The 14,867-nt window shown below is 49.4% G+C and overlaps 2 protein-coding genes across 2 annotated transcripts in view; both read right to left on the reverse strand.

Annotated features, from left to right (window-relative positions):
* Nucleotides 1–7: 7 nt before the first annotated feature.
* On the reverse strand, nt 8–12,509 carry dnajc3a (DnaJ (Hsp40) homolog, subfamily C, member 3a). Its single transcript, XM_084478477.1, has 12 exons — nt 12,267–12,509; nt 11,671–11,781; nt 10,859–10,983; nt 10,175–10,249; nt 8,316–8,468; nt 7,575–7,756; nt 7,239–7,358; nt 6,940–7,045; nt 6,199–6,319; nt 3,505–3,637; nt 2,920–3,068; nt 8–1,715 (listed from the first exon to the last, which is right to left on the reverse strand). Exons 1-12 carry the CDS (start codon nt 12,343–12,345, stop codon nt 1,555–1,557), a joined length of 1,515 nt encoding a protein of 504 aa, XP_084334603.1. The 5' UTR covers nt 12,346–12,509; the 3' UTR covers nt 8–1,554.
* Nucleotides 12,510–13,603: 1,094 nt separating this feature from the next.
* LOC311358201 (claudin-10-like) overlaps nt 13,604–14,867 on the reverse strand; it is a gene marked incomplete at its 5' end in the record, with an annotated part of 2,418 nt that continues 1,154 nt past the window's right edge. Inside the window, 3 exons of the mRNA XM_084478213.1 lie at nt 13,604–13,884; nt 14,398–14,505; nt 14,792–14,867. The exon at nt 14,792–14,867 is cut by the window's right edge and continues 6 nt beyond it. Of these exons, the coding sequence (XP_084334339.1) occupies nt 13,680–13,884; nt 14,398–14,505; nt 14,792–14,867 (389 nt within the window). The 3' untranslated portion in view covers nt 13,604–13,679. The remainder of the gene's footprint in view (nt 13,885–14,397; nt 14,506–14,791) is intronic.

Consider the following 14,867-nt stretch of genomic DNA (forward strand, 5'->3'; position numbering starts at 1 on the left):
GTCTGAACTTATTTCCCCCCCCCCCCCCCCGGCTTTCTGTGTTTTCCTCTGTGTCTCGTTTCCAGCGAGCGACGCCAGACCGCGTTGACACACAATGCACTGAAAGCGCATGCCTCGAGTAATTGCCAAGGCACACCCGGTTTTTGAATATGTAAGAAGCCCCGTATCGTGTCAAAACACCATTTGATCTCTGCCGAGACGTCTTCAAATGCTCAAACCGAAAGCTGCAGATGCACCTGTCTGGGTGGGCATATTCTTTAATGTTGAAGTATTAAAGTGAAGAGCTGGTGTATTACCCAGGAGCAGCCCGCCATGGTAGATGTAGCTACGGTATTAATACTGGGCCTGGACGCCTGATGTGCCAACACTAGTTATAGTGAGTGGTCAGACATTACAAGACCTGATTTCTGCTCACTATAGTTGAGGCTTAGTCAATGATCAGTGAATTCTCAATCACACTACAAATCATTTGAAATGATCTTACATTTGAATACTTATTGACTTGTTAGTAATCATACTTTCCATGCCATTAAATATTGTCTCAGGAAAAATAATGAACAATCATGCAATAACAAGTATTTATCAATCAGCTTTTTCTCAAATCGTAAAACAAAATTGGGGTTGGATGCTCTCCCTGGTGGACCAGAGCTCTCGTGTGTCCGAGGAACATGTTTTAATTTCAATCTTTCAAATAAACACCATGGAGGAACATCATGGAGGAAGCCAGTGTGGATGGTTAATTCAGCTCTGCACTCAAACGTCATTTAAACTCACTACTGACGGTTACCCATAATTCCATAGTGCATGTTTGAATGCGCTCAAGTCCACTGCAGCAGACTGACCACTAACGAGCTGGAGGAAGGAGATTCAGGAGGAAGTAAGGAGGTGTGCCGTGAAAACAACCAACTCGGATCGTTTTTAGCATCAATAATTCACTGCAAAAATGTGCCGCATCCTTGATTAAGAAACCACCACCTGTCAGAGCTACTGTAACACTGCACGTAACACTGCACGTTTAACACTTTAACACTCCTGATGTCTGCATAAATAGATCTTTATTTACATTTCAGAAAAAAATCCATTCCTCTTAAAAATAGTTCCTATGTACATAATACATGTAGCTCTGTACATTTCAGAACAAGTATTGGTGAATGGACGGGGAATTTCAGGACCGCAATGCACCGAGGTGCAGTGTTGCTTCAGAATTAATATTTTACTCTCTTTGTGAAATTCCCTGCAGGTGAAAGCTTCATAAAACATGGCCGATCAATTGTTAGCATAGCAACAGATTTTCCTTTCCTCCCCGCCGCCACACAGACTCTAAAGGTTCCGTTGTTCCGTAACAAGGCCACGTCTTCATCAGGACGGCCTGGATCACGCACCAATCCCTGGGATGCCTCATTAAAAGCGATGCATTCGGACTAAACTGGCTCTCTGCAGGCCAGGGGGTTCCCCCGTTGAGCAGGGGGCCAGAGGGGGGAGGAGGAGGAAGGGCCGAGGCACTGGCCGCGCCAGAGGACAGTTTCTGGAGCTTTGATTGGCTTCCTGTCGGTATCAGTTGAAGCCAAACTTGAAGCTGAAGGGGCCGCCGGACCCCCCGGAGCTGAAGGGGTTGAAGCCCTGGAAGCCCTGGTGGAAGTGCTGCTGCTGGTGGGCGCCCTGCTGGGTCTCAGGGTCCATGGGGTCCTCCCCCTGGTCGAACTTTGCTCTCATCTCTGAGGGAACAAACGGAGAGGAGGCTTGTGACTGCAGTAGCCCTCACATGCGCCTCACACGTGCACATACATTAGCACCTAAAGCCAGAGCTACCGGGAAGCTAGCGAGTGCCCTCGGTCGTCTAGTGGTGCACAATCAGCTTGATATCGGGGTTCAATTATTTGCGCAGGATTTGATTTTTCAACCCTACGAGAGGAAAACTCCTGAGGAAATTCACAGGGCTGAATATACTTGTATTCTTCGCAACAAGTGACAGAGTGTGGAGCAACAGAAAGAAACATGTTGCTCATAGCGTAAAAACATTTGAAATAATTGTGACAATATTGGCCGATAACAAGGACGCATTTGCTGCGTGTCGCAGAATTGTAACAATTTGGTTGCCTTTCTGTGCTTCAGATCATTTAGATCATTTATTTATTTATCATAAATTGTAATGTTATAAATCCCATAATAATACTAATCAATTGATTAATCAATCATAAAAGAGGACTGACGGGTGTCGTCTGTAGACCAGCGGTCTGAGGGGCTCAGAGACCCGGGGCGTCACCTCGGAACACAACAACCGCCGGGACGGGGACACGACCAGGACGCTGAGGCAGCGCTGGTGTCACCGCCGGTCACGTCACCGCTCCCCTGACCCCCGGGGTCCCGACGGCCCCGGCGGTGGGCGGAGGGGCCCCTCCAGAAGAGAGCCGCTGACATTCACCGCCGCGATGGCAGAGCGCTAGACAAGATGGCTGTCCCCCCGTCTGGCCTGAGAGACCAGCGAGATATTAGAGTTAACGAATCTCCGTCTGGCCCCGGCGACCGGGCGGCGAGGGATCCACGCAGAGGGGCGAGACGCTGCTCGGTAGAACTCAATCAGCCAATCAGATTCATTACATTACTAATTAAGTTATTGAATCTGCTCCCTCGTTTGCGTCCCTTTCCTCGGGCGTCGCCATTGATTTTTGAATTCAGCTACTGAACTCCCTTCCCCCTAGTGCTGATTGGTTCTGGCGTTGTTGGGCCTTTTGAGGAGAGGCTGTCAACGGGCTGGAGGCCAGACTGAGACAGGAGGTGAACTCTGAGATCAGGGTGGCCCCAGCCCGTACCGGGATAACGTACCCGGGGGTCTATAAGCACCTCCTTGGCCTGGGCCAGGGCTCTAACCGGGGTCTATAAGCACCTCCTTGGCCTGGGCCAGGCTGTAGGGTTTCTTACCGGGGTCTGTAAGCACCTCCTTGGCCTGGGCGATGTCGATGAACTTCTTCTCGGCCTTCTTCTTGTCTTCGGCATCCATGAAGTTGTCTGGGTGCCACTGCTGCGCCATCTTCCTGTAGGCCTTGATGATCTCCTTCTTCTGGGCCGTCCTGAGGGGCAGACCGGGGGGGGGGGGGGGGGGGGGGGCGTTAGACACCTCAACACAGGGGGGTGGAGCGACACCAGGGGGGTCTTGAGAGGTTAAACTGATGCTGACCTATCGATAGTGGTACTGATAATGATCTTCCAATTATTGTTTTCAATGCAATGCTTTTTTTTCGGTTCATAAATTGCCGTTTGGCCTGTGATGGAGACGGCTGTAGCGTGGAGACAAAAAAAAAGTGACCATGGGTGGAGGGTGATACTACACACCTGTGTATTGTGACACATAGTTCACAAATAAAAATAAGGATTTTTCTAATCCTTCAAATGACTGTGACAGGGATTTCTGTCGTCAAATGGGCAGATCACCAAACCACCATGACAACCAAGACCCAAAGAACCGCCTAGCTTCCACCCAGGAGGAGACCACCCCCACCCACCTACCTCTTGACGCCCAGGATCTTGTAGTAGTCCCTCTTCTTGGACTGCTTGAGCAGCCGCTGGGCGCGCTCCACGCCCTCCTTCACCTGCCGGTCGTTCTCGCTGTGCTTCCCGGCCTCCTCGAAGTCCCTGATGGCTGAGGGGAACCAGAGGGGGGGAGGAGGATGAGGTGACGTTTTGAATAGTAGAGTCCGCTAAGCGACTAGTCTCTAGCCTCCGGTGTTTACAGTGTGTTTGTCTTTTGTTGTGTACAACATGAATCAGGGACGTTGTTCATGCACTCATTATAGGAGGGTGGCGATGACGAGATGTGCAGTGATGACTCAACATGCTTCACCCCCTTCATCAGCCCCCAGCCCACGCCTCTGTTTGGACAGACTCCTCCCCCGTCCCGTCCCTCCTCCCTCTACTCAGAACCCCGCCCCCCCCCTCGCCTGCCAAGTTCTGCCATCCTCTTCGAGATGTGTTTACCCTGCGATGTGTACTGAAGTGTGTGTGAGACAAAAGAAAACACACACACACACACACACACACACACACACACACACACACACACACACACACACACACACACACACACACACACACACACACACACACACACACACACACACACACACACACACGGCGGAGCAGCAGCAACATCCGCCTGGGACCCTGTCACCGTGCGTGATGCCCCCGATGTGTTCTGACAGTTTAAAAGCCTGTGTGAGATCGCTCGGCATCCCCTCCCCTCACGCCCACACCTCATAATGTGTGTTAATGACGGCCCCAACCCCCGAGGTCCCACCCAATGCTCCAGAGGTGCGATTTTATTACTTATCGTCGGGCTGAATTGTATTTTGTTTTTGCAGATTCTGCAGTAAAGCGGGGAACAAGCGGCCCGTGGAGGCGGGCTCTGAACCCCTCTGAGGAGACGCAATCAACCCGGTTGGTTATTCTGGTCGTGTGTCTCCGGGGGGGCGACCGCGTGCTGATCAGGTCAGACACCCCCGAGAGGGCTGGGGAAACAACACCAACACCTCTGATCCAGACACACCCTGGTCCACAGGACAGTGTGTGGCCTGACCTAGCCCAGAGTGGTCTGACCTAGCCCAGAGTGTCTGACCTAGCCTAGTGTGGTGTGACCTAGCCCAGTGGGGTGTGACCTAGCCCAGTGTGGTGTGACCTAGCCCAGTGGGGTCTGACCTAGCCCAGTGGGGTCTGACCTAGCCCAGTGGGGTCTGACCTAGCTCAGTGTGTCTGACCTAGCCCAGAGTGGTGTGACCTAGCCCAGAGTGTCTGACCTAGCCCAGTGTGGTGTGACCTAGCCCAGTGTGGTGTGACCTAGCCCAGTGTGGTGTGACCTAGCCCTAACCATCTCCAGCGTCATATTAATACGAGCATTATTATTAGAAGGAACGACTTGGCGAGCGCAGTCATAAGACGAGGATTCGATGAGGGTGACATAAATCACTGTGGCAACGGAAAAACTGAAAAAAACGAGAATGCAAAAAAAAAGCACACTGCACATTACCTTCCAGCAATGTGGTGCATTCTTGCGCACATTCCAGTTCTAATCATTCAGAATGTCGGCGGCTCCTCATTGATTAAGCGATAAATCAACGCGAACAAGAGGGTCAATCCCAAATATGTGCTGAAATGCACCTTCTAGATCCATATTTTGAGGAAGTATCCTTTATATCTCCTGGACAATGAATCACTTTCCATTTAAATAAAAAAAGGAGGAGAAGGAATTCTTAATTAAATCATGCAGAGGGAGACGATCCATCTGCTCTTTGTCTGAACACTGGCAGCTCTCTCCATTCGTTATGAAAACACATCATTCGTTTTATTCTTGTGATGTTCAGCTGCGACCATCACGACTAAGGAAAGGAAAAACAGATCAGAGTTCTTAACCTTGGGCCGAGCGAGTGATGGAGAGAGAGGGAGAGAGAGGCTGCCAAGGACTAGCTGTTTGATGAATGAGCATCTGTGCTTAACTGGTAGCTGTGAGGCAGGGCAGCTGTAGATCACCCAGGATGTGCTTACTTTAAACCCAATAGATTCCTGCTGGGGCCGTTCTTGAGCTCCCTGTTCTCGTTCTGCTCCCCTCTGCAGACTGGCGACCCGCTGAAAGCCTCTCCTCAAAGATTATAAAACAATAGGACCAATCAGAGCCCGGGGCAGGAGCTTCCAGACCGTGATGAAGCAATGGCCGCAAAATGTGACACCCTGCTGTCCAGCAACCGAGGCCAAAAAATGACGACACTAGAGACCAGACTAAAGACCACCACGGCCACCATCAGAATGCCGTTCAGAATACAGCCAGCGAACAAAGCGGAGATCACCATCTTTTACTCTTACACCATGGAAGTTCTGCAGGCTCAGAACTGAAGAGTAGCAGTTGGCGGTGAGATCCCGTTGGTGTTAGAACCTCGCGGTTCTCTGGTCGAACCTGAGAACCGCTATCTCTGATTGGATGCGCTTTGAGAGGTCAAAGTTGACATTGTTTAAACTTTGATTCTAGTGCCAAGGTGGACCCCGGTTCGTGCTCCAACGCTGTATTACGCTCTATTGGAACACTGTACTCTCTATTGGAACACGCGTGTTGACCACCTCAGTCTAGACCGCCCTGGCCTCTATTGGAACACGCGCGTTGACCACCTCAGAGAAGGTTGGTGGCGGAGGAGCAGGCGATCCAGACGATGTGCCTACCTTCTTCGTACTGCTCGTCCTGGATGTAGGCCTCGGCTCGGTCCTTCAGCGCGGCCGCGTTCTCAGGGTCCTCCTCCAGCACCTCGCTGCACACCGCGATGGCTCGGCTGGGTTGCTGTGCCTGAGGGACACACACACACACACACGCACACACACACACACACGTCAATAAATAGGACATTGCTTCACCGGACATCGTTAAATTCTTCTGTAGCAACGTTCTGGTAAAAATCTGGGGAAAAACAACCCTTCCAGTGTGTAAACGTGTCCCCGAGTCTGTCCTGTGCCGCTGTGGTCGTGTATCTCCGCTGATGTTCCGGGACATCTCATGCATTTTATTCAGTGTGAAACGGCGGCTAAAAATAGGATTCTCTGGGAAGCTGGGACACTACTCTGTGTTGTAACTTTGGCAGTGGGCTACAGCGAGAAACACAACGTGGGACTTTTGTGGGAGTGTAATTGATGGAACAACAGCGTTCCTTCTCCCTGTGCGGTGGGCTGCCGGGGCGCTTCGTGCCGGGCGTACAGACACCGGATCTGGGAGCTCTCTTGGAGATCTCTTTAGAAACACCGGAGGAATCTCTTGCCATACCGACTCCACATGAACCAGCAGGATCCCAGCCATGCAAAACGGGTGTCGTGCACCCACGCCGGGGAGCGCGGTGCTGCGTCACGGCTGGGGTGGAGGTGGTGGCGACTGTCGGTCAATGAGTGGAGTGGGGGGGGGGGTGGAGGTCCTACCTGTGCCAGGGCGTGGCAGATGCGCTCCTTGGCGTTGTGGGAGAACTGCGGTACGTTGGGCTCCGTCTCCATCACCGCCTCGTACTTGCTCACTGCTTCTTCGTACCTGGAGGTCAGGGAGACAGACGGTGATATTGCACCACCTTAACCCCAACACACTCTTCTCGCTCGCTCTTGCTTCATGATAATGCATATTCATTCATTAATATGCAAATGTATTAAATTCGTATTGATACAGTTTACAGGAACAGTGGTTGAGCGGCAGACAGACAGACAGACAGACAGACAGACGGGTGTACCTCTCATCCTGGATCAGCGTCTCCGCAGACAGGATCTGCTTGTTGAGCTTCTTCACCTTCTTGTAGTGGGCGAAGCACTGCTTGTGGTCGGGGTCCAGCTTCAGGCACTCCCTCACCTCCCTGCCAATCACAGACCAGGGGCGGAGCTTTTAGCGGCTCAATGTTTATAAAGTGTATGGAGGAATGGCGGGATTCAGGAAAGGGGCGACGGGTTGATAAGATATGTGGTATTGTCATGATGTTATAAAGAGTCTTAGGTGAGGGACATGTCCTGGCCTCAAGTGATGTTATAAAGGTTATGTTGTGGTCTCCCAGGTGATGTTATAAGGTTCTTACGTGAGGGACATCTCGTGGTCTCCCAGGTGGTAGTAGATGATGCTGAGCTGCAGGAAGGCCTTGGTGTTGTCGCTCCTCAGCTTGGAGGTGGCCTTGAGGTCGCTGATGGCCTTCCCGTTCTCTCCCATCTGGATGAAGCACTCGGCCCGCATCTCCCTGGAGCTAACGTCCCACACGCAGGTCTAGGGGGGGAGGACACGCAAGCCGTCAGAGGGGCTGTCAACAGGCTCCCATTAGGCTCTGAAGGTGAACCAGGGACTTGAACTGGTTCATCTTGGGACCCAGAAGACCATCTCAGTGCGTCCTTGGTTGGATCCAACCGCACAGTGTTCACACACACACGCCCCAACTGGATCAACAATCACTTTACAAAACCCTGCTCTAAGCTAACCACACAATGGGCGAAACCCAGTTCCCAATATTCCCCATTAGTGGGTGAATCCATTCAACATGTGGCACATAAATACAACTTAAAACATGAATAAAAAAGTATACAAAATCATACCCAATCAAAACCAGCAGAAAAGATGTATCAGTGTTCCCTTTTCATCTTGAAGTGACTATGAATCCTCCATTATAGGAGGATTTGTATAAAACAAATTATATTTCTCCATCAAAGAATCTCACTCTCACACACACACACACACACACACACACACACACACACACACACACACACACACACACACACACACACACACACACACACACACACACACACACACACACACACACACACACCTCGATGATGGCGTCCAGCATGGCGGCGGCGCCCGGGTAGTCCTTGCTGCCGAAGGCGGCGTGCGCCTGGGCCAGGAGACGCTGGATCTCGTCCGCCCTGGTCAGCTGGCCGTGGGCCTCCTTCCCCTCCTGCTCCGTCGGGTGGGAGTTCAACTGCAAGGGAGACGGATTTTAGAAAGGTTCGAAGAGCGGGCGTTTGGGTCTTTATGACAGCAACAGGAAGACTCCCCCCGTTACGGAAGAGAGCGCGAGAGCAGATGACATGGAGCGCGGCACCGCGAGGCGTACACGGTTCAGGGGCGAGCAGGGATTAGCCCCTGAGCCTCCATTACGGAGAGAGGCTGTGTTTCATGACACCAATGGCCGGGCGAGAGTGGATCCATTTGTGCCGTGAGAGCTTTTGAAAACAAGGAAGACAGAGACAGAGGAAAGTGGAAGCCAGGCTTCAGAGTTAGGGAGTGCACGCCGCGCTCGTTCTGCTGCCTGTACCCGACTCCGGCGGGGTCGGGGATAAAGACTCCGAAACCTCTAAAAAGGATGGCTAATCCCTTTGGCAGCAGCAGCAGCGTTTACACCACCACAATCACACTAGTAATAAAGGTCACCGTATTCACAGGATCTATCTCTGCTAACAGCCTTTTTTATCTGTTTCTTTAAGAAATAGTGCCGGCCGTCCTCTGCGTGTTCCCTGCTAGCTGGGCCCGAGGAGGGAGAGCAGTGGATGAAATGTGATGCTTCACAAGGCGTGGATGTTTTGGGGACTGCTGATCAGCCCGTCGCCCCCCCCCCTGCTGCTGCACCTCCGGCCATCGCACCGACGAAATACGGCTCACGTAAAAAAAAAAAGCTGGGAGATGAGATCGCTATCGGCTGGGGGCTTGTGAGCTCTCTCACACACACACTCACACACACACACACACACACACACACACACACACACACACACACACACACACACACACACACACACACACACACACACACACACACACACACACACACACACACACACCTCCCTCCCTCCCTAACTGCTTATAGCATGACCTGCAGGTCGGGGAGAAAGAGCAGGTTAAGCGCGTGTCAGCGGGTTCTTCTCGCTAAAACCTGCCGGAGCTGAACCGCTGAACCACTTTCAATGGCTTCTTTCTGCTGTGCGTTCGCTCAAATGCCAATCATTCAGTGCGTTTGGTGGCGTTGGCGGAGACCTCGCGGCGGCAACATGTCAGCAGCAGCCAAACGCAGAGTGAATGTGTAAGCGGAGCCCTAAGTCACCGCGCTCCCTTTGAGGAAGAGACTTGGAGCGAAGGGGAAGCATTAAGAGAACATCAGTAGGGGAGTTATGGTGGAGCCCTGGCCTCTGCTGAACAACTACAATCCTGGGACCAAAATAATGAAGAGCTATCAAAGAGACCACAAGACATGAAGGTTTCGGACTACAAATATGGGGAGCAGGGTTATATCTGGGCTTTAAAAAATGATATCTGGGCTTTACTGATAATTTACAACTAGAACCGGACACTTTGGTTTGACTTTGCCCCAATTAAGAGCAATGTTCATGATTCTCAATACCCTGAAACTAATAATCAAGGCAAATATTCATGTATTCTAATTAGTTCAAAGCCCTTGCCTATACATAATCTGTATTGACATACCCTTGACGTACATGTTGGGACTAATAAAAAATCCTGACACAAAGACATAAAGATTCACCCGACATCAAAACAATCCTACAGTCCAACAGTGACACCTCCTGGTGAACGTTAGTACCACACTCACAACAAGAAAAGACTCCCTTCCTCCCTCTTGGTCTGTGTACTAGTGTCGACTTAAGATTGACCCTCATGTCCCCCAACACTCACCACTCTCTTAAAGTCGCTCTCGGCCTCATCCAGGTTGCCCTGTTTCAGCAGTAGGTTCCCCCTCTGCAGCCGGGCCTGGTGGAGACGAGAACATTTACATTTAGGGCATTTAGCAGACTCTTTTATTCAAAGCGACACGACACACAGCCCAGCATATGTTAACACAGCTGACATTCTCCCCAGTTTTCCCATCAATTCATGGTTAGCTCCTAGTCTATGGGGTGTAACATTGCCCAATATTAGGGTGGATGTGACCTCCCTCTGTGAGGACGGCAGAGACCCGATGCAGGCCAGATGAGAGTAGTGCAGTTCTTAAAATATGCCAGTGACCCACTAAGATTTTCCCACTAAGTTTAGTGGGTCACCGCCTCTCTGTGTGATGTACAATACCAAGGGGGAATGGAAAGCTGCGCGCGACTTTTAGGTGAAATGTGATCGGAAATTGTAAAGAAAGAGAAAAAACATTTTAAAAAATACAACCATGGAACAACATTGATTGAACTCATAATGAACTGATAATACGCCAACGGCTAGAGATAGAGATGGGCCACGTCGTTAGCCGTAGCCCACAGCCCTTCTCACTAAGGATACTCCTTCACTCGTTCAGGGAGTACTATGACCGCCTCAGCTTTTGAATAAACCGGTGGGCTGAGCCTCGATTCAAATGACTTTGGTGAAACTCACCGATGTAAAGTCGGGCTTCAGCTCGATGACTCGGCTGAGGTCGGGCAGGGCGGACTTGGACTTGCCCATTGCCAGGTACACCGTAGCTCTCCTGTAGTACGACATGTAGTTATGTGGATCTCCGTCTGTGGGGGTCAGATATACATCAGAATGTGCATTCAAAAATACATATGCCGAATACATATGGCAAATTTTACCTATATCAAACCAGGACGTTTCTTGAGATTCAAATCTATTTTCCGAGTGAGAACTAGCCAACATAGCACCGCAGTACAAGGTTACAAGCTTACGTTTGGTGGACGTTTTATTCCAAAGCGTCTTACAATACTGTAAATACATACATACTTAGAATCAAACCATGGAAATATGAATGCCATGCTCTCTAGATTAAGATACACAGGACCACATACACACATACGCCCGTATCCATGTAGGGCTTTTACACCGCAACATCACAAAATCCACCATTTCCATGTTGGAAGTATAGGAGCATTGAGAAGAGAAAGTCTTAATGTATTTAGTCATGGTTTTTCTGTCTGTCTTTATTTAACCATGGAATAATTTGTTATTGAGGGAACACTTGATGTTTAAAGTACCCCAGCATTTCCAGTCCAATCTTCGTCTTAGATATGGCAAAACCAAGATCATGTTACAGTTTATTAATCTTTACATGTGGATGTGAAGATTACAGTGACAGTACGACAACTCTCTGGGATCCTATCTATATGTATGAGTATCGCCCAGAAATGCATTCAGATGTACCAGCCCTATTACACAGTGTTAATAAGGTTTGGTGGCATGTTGTCCCTTACCGACAGCAGCGTGGAAGTGAGAGAGAGCATCAGCCAGCTGTCCAGCCGCCAGGAGCTTCTTCCCCATTGCCAGGTGACTTTCCACACTCCCATCCGTGTCACAGTTCACTCCTGGGGGGCAAACAGCAGTGAGAAGCAGTGCTTGAGTCAGGTGCAGTCAGGTGATCCACCCTTGGCTTCAGAGCTCATAATACACGACCGACCACTTAACAACAACACAACAGCAGGTGACATTAAGGTGGAAGTATGCCTGTGTTTTAATGGTCCACTAGGCTACCTCAGGTCTTCTTCAGTACGTCTGTATTCTGTATCTACCTAGTAATAAGCAAAACACGTCGAGAAGCTCGTCCTGGATAAGAGACTATGTTTTCAAAACCAAGAACCAAAAGCATTTTTTTCTGCAGGCAGAAACCATGACAGAGAGCTAGCTTGAGTTAGCTCGAGTTAGCCTGAGTTAGCTCGTCTCCTTCTGCTCACCAAGTTAAGACAGGACGGTCTGAAACACAGGATCCAACACCGAACCCAAAATGGCAAAAGTGTAACTTCCCAAACGAGTCAAGGTAGAGAGGGTCAACGCAGAAGGAAGCTTCACCTACCTTCATAGCGGAGGTCGATCAGAACCAGAGCATATGGGATGTAGGTCAGGATGTTGTGCACAGAGTTCATGGAGACCATGGTTCAGAATCTTCTCTTCTTCTTCTTCTTCTTCTTCTTCTTCTTCGTCTTTTTTAATCACAGCTCTCACCTTGTTAAACTGGGGTTAGGGAAGATCCTGAGAGTGACATGGGGTGACAGTTACGCGGTGTGAAGTAGCACCACTTCCCTATGCAAGACATAGGAGACCCAACACAATGCACACGGCCGGTCGTGGGGTGGGCTGATTGGCTGAGCGGTCGGGAGGCCCCGCCCACTAAACGCGTTGATTGGCTGAATGGCCGAGAAGCCCCGCCTACCAGGTCTGGATCAACGGAGAGGGGCCACGACAGCCCTGTCAGAGTGAGGGCCACATCACTGGGTTGTTTAAATGCAAATTTACTTGAATAAACAAAGTTTCACCCACAGGGGATCCGAGAGAAAGTGAATAAGAATCACTAATGGGAAAGACAGCTTTGTAAGTATGATGTAGTATGTCGTCATAGTATATTTTAAACATGGCATTATTTTATTGGTGGTATTGCATGATGGGCCCGATTCAAAATAGGCTTTACACAATGGCTACGATACATACAACGTCCATAATGAATCTATAAAGTAACATTCTTTATTATTTACTTCATTTTTATTCGCCAATATCTAAAAACATCAGGGCCGGCCCGAGGCATAAGCAAACTAAGCAACTGCCCTAACCCTTTGGGGGGGGGGGGGGGGGGGATTTTAAGTTTAAGTTCAGTAAATCACACTTAGTGTTTCACTTCAAATATGAGAGTTTAAAATAGATTTGTGATTTCAGTACCCTCTGAGGTTAAAAAGACACTGGTTTGGGGTAAATAACAACTATACTATAACTATACTACAAAATATAGGCTATGCCTTTAAAGCAGACTTATAGTTTGGGGGCAGCTAAACCCAGTGCTATATTAGTTTGCTTGTGCAGGCTCTGCAAGTTAGGTTATAGGCTATGAATCTGAACGAATTAAGGTTTTAATCACATCTACCAAATTCAAAATGTTCTGGGGGAGGACCCCCAGACCCGCCCCACTCCCCCATTTACACCCACTTTTGCATAAATTGGAGGAGGGGGGTCTTTATGCTTCTTTGCCAGGGGGACAGTAGTTCACAATCCATCCCTGTATTAATGCAATTCATAATGTGATATGGTGTGCCTTTTGTGTCAATAATCGTCAAACAGATGACTCCGCGGTAGTGGGAGGGGGTGCTTGAAACAAATTCTGCTTAGGCCCCCCAAAAGGCTTGGGCCGGCCCTAAGCAGGATACAAACAAAAATACACAGGCAATGGCATACAGTTTAACTAAGTGTGATATCCCTTTACATTGTGTTCATCTCCTGGTCACACATAGGCGTTGGAGGAGTATGCCTTGCTGCTCCTGGTATCAAAAGATGCTTTGCTGCTCCTGCTTTCAACACTGCTGCCCTGGGAAGACTTCCCCCCCAGCTCCCCCGCTGAGCCCACCGACGAGATATAGGTCCCCTTGCCGGAGATAGCTCTGTAGTCCTCAGGAAAGCTGTAGTTAGGTACACCTTTGGCCTTGGAGCTGCAAGTGGGTGTAGGTGATGTTAGAAATACTGTTCTGGGCTGAATGAAACCTTTATTTATCCAGGTTGAATACACCGAGAAGAGAGTGAAGGTACGGTTTAAGGTAATGCTTCAGTCCTAGTCAGCATAGGGTAAGGGCAGACAGTGCAGACACCTCAGACACCTGCAGATATTTTATAACACTTTAGAAATAGTACCTGACCACAGACTAAACAATAACACCGGCGATGTGTAGGGGCTGATAACTATTCCTTGGGTTGTATAAAACAAAGATATATTGAAGAACAGTTCAGCTTTATGCTTCAGTCCTCCTCAGTCTAAAGGACGTATAGACACCAGAAGATATGTACACTTGTAATCTGAACTAGGAATACTTGAGCAACTGTGTACACTAGTAATCTACACTGCTAACTCATAACGCTGATAACATTAACTAGTCTATGGATTGAACGACGTAAAGAAACAGTGAGAGGTGAAGGGTGAAGGGTTCGACTGCAGGCCTTCACTGTACCTTGACTGGCATCCTTCCATCCCAGAGAAGATGCTGATCAGCAGACCTCCAGTGACCAATAGGGTGGAGCCTGCCCAGCCGATGAACACGCCCACTCCGATCTCAAACCTGCAGGTGGGTTGTACCAGCGCACCAAGGTATTAAACATTAAACATGCACCTGTTGCACCTCTTTATAATGACAACGTGTCGACCACAATGACTGAGGCAGTCTCTAAATGTATGTTGTTAGATGCCTGATATCGTTATCATATATACAAACTGATGCTACTGAAACCTACTGCTAGGGAGAGTAGAGTAGCTCTCTGCTAACTCATAGCTACGGGGCTGATAGCCACTGATTACTTCCATTCAATCGAGGGATTGCGTTTCAAACGGATGCTTTTATCACATACTTTTGAGCTCTGAAGTTCTGGTCTTGGAATTCCGATCGTATTTTGTTCCCGTAGAAGGAGAACGCCACCATGGAGC

This window comes from Micromesistius poutassou (assembly GCF_964030765.1).
Source record: "Micromesistius poutassou genome assembly, chromosome: 14".
NCBI lineage: Eukaryota > Metazoa > Chordata > Actinopteri > Gadiformes > Gadidae > Micromesistius > Micromesistius poutassou.

Excerpts from the sequence above, each read along its gene's own strand:
- dnajc3a (XM_084478477.1), bottom strand. The coding sequence starts at position 12,345 with ATGGTCTCCATGAACTCTGTGCACAACATCCTGACCTACATCCCATAT. Across the intron at positions 7,046-7,238 it reads ACGCTGATCCAGGATGAGAG|GTACGAAGAAGCAGTGAGCA; the intron begins GTACACCCGTCT and ends CCTGACCTCCAG. Across the intron at positions 3,638-6,198 it reads GGACGAGCAGTACGAAGAAG|CCATCAGGGACTTCGAGGAG; the intron begins GTAGGCACATCG and ends GGTTCCCCTCAG.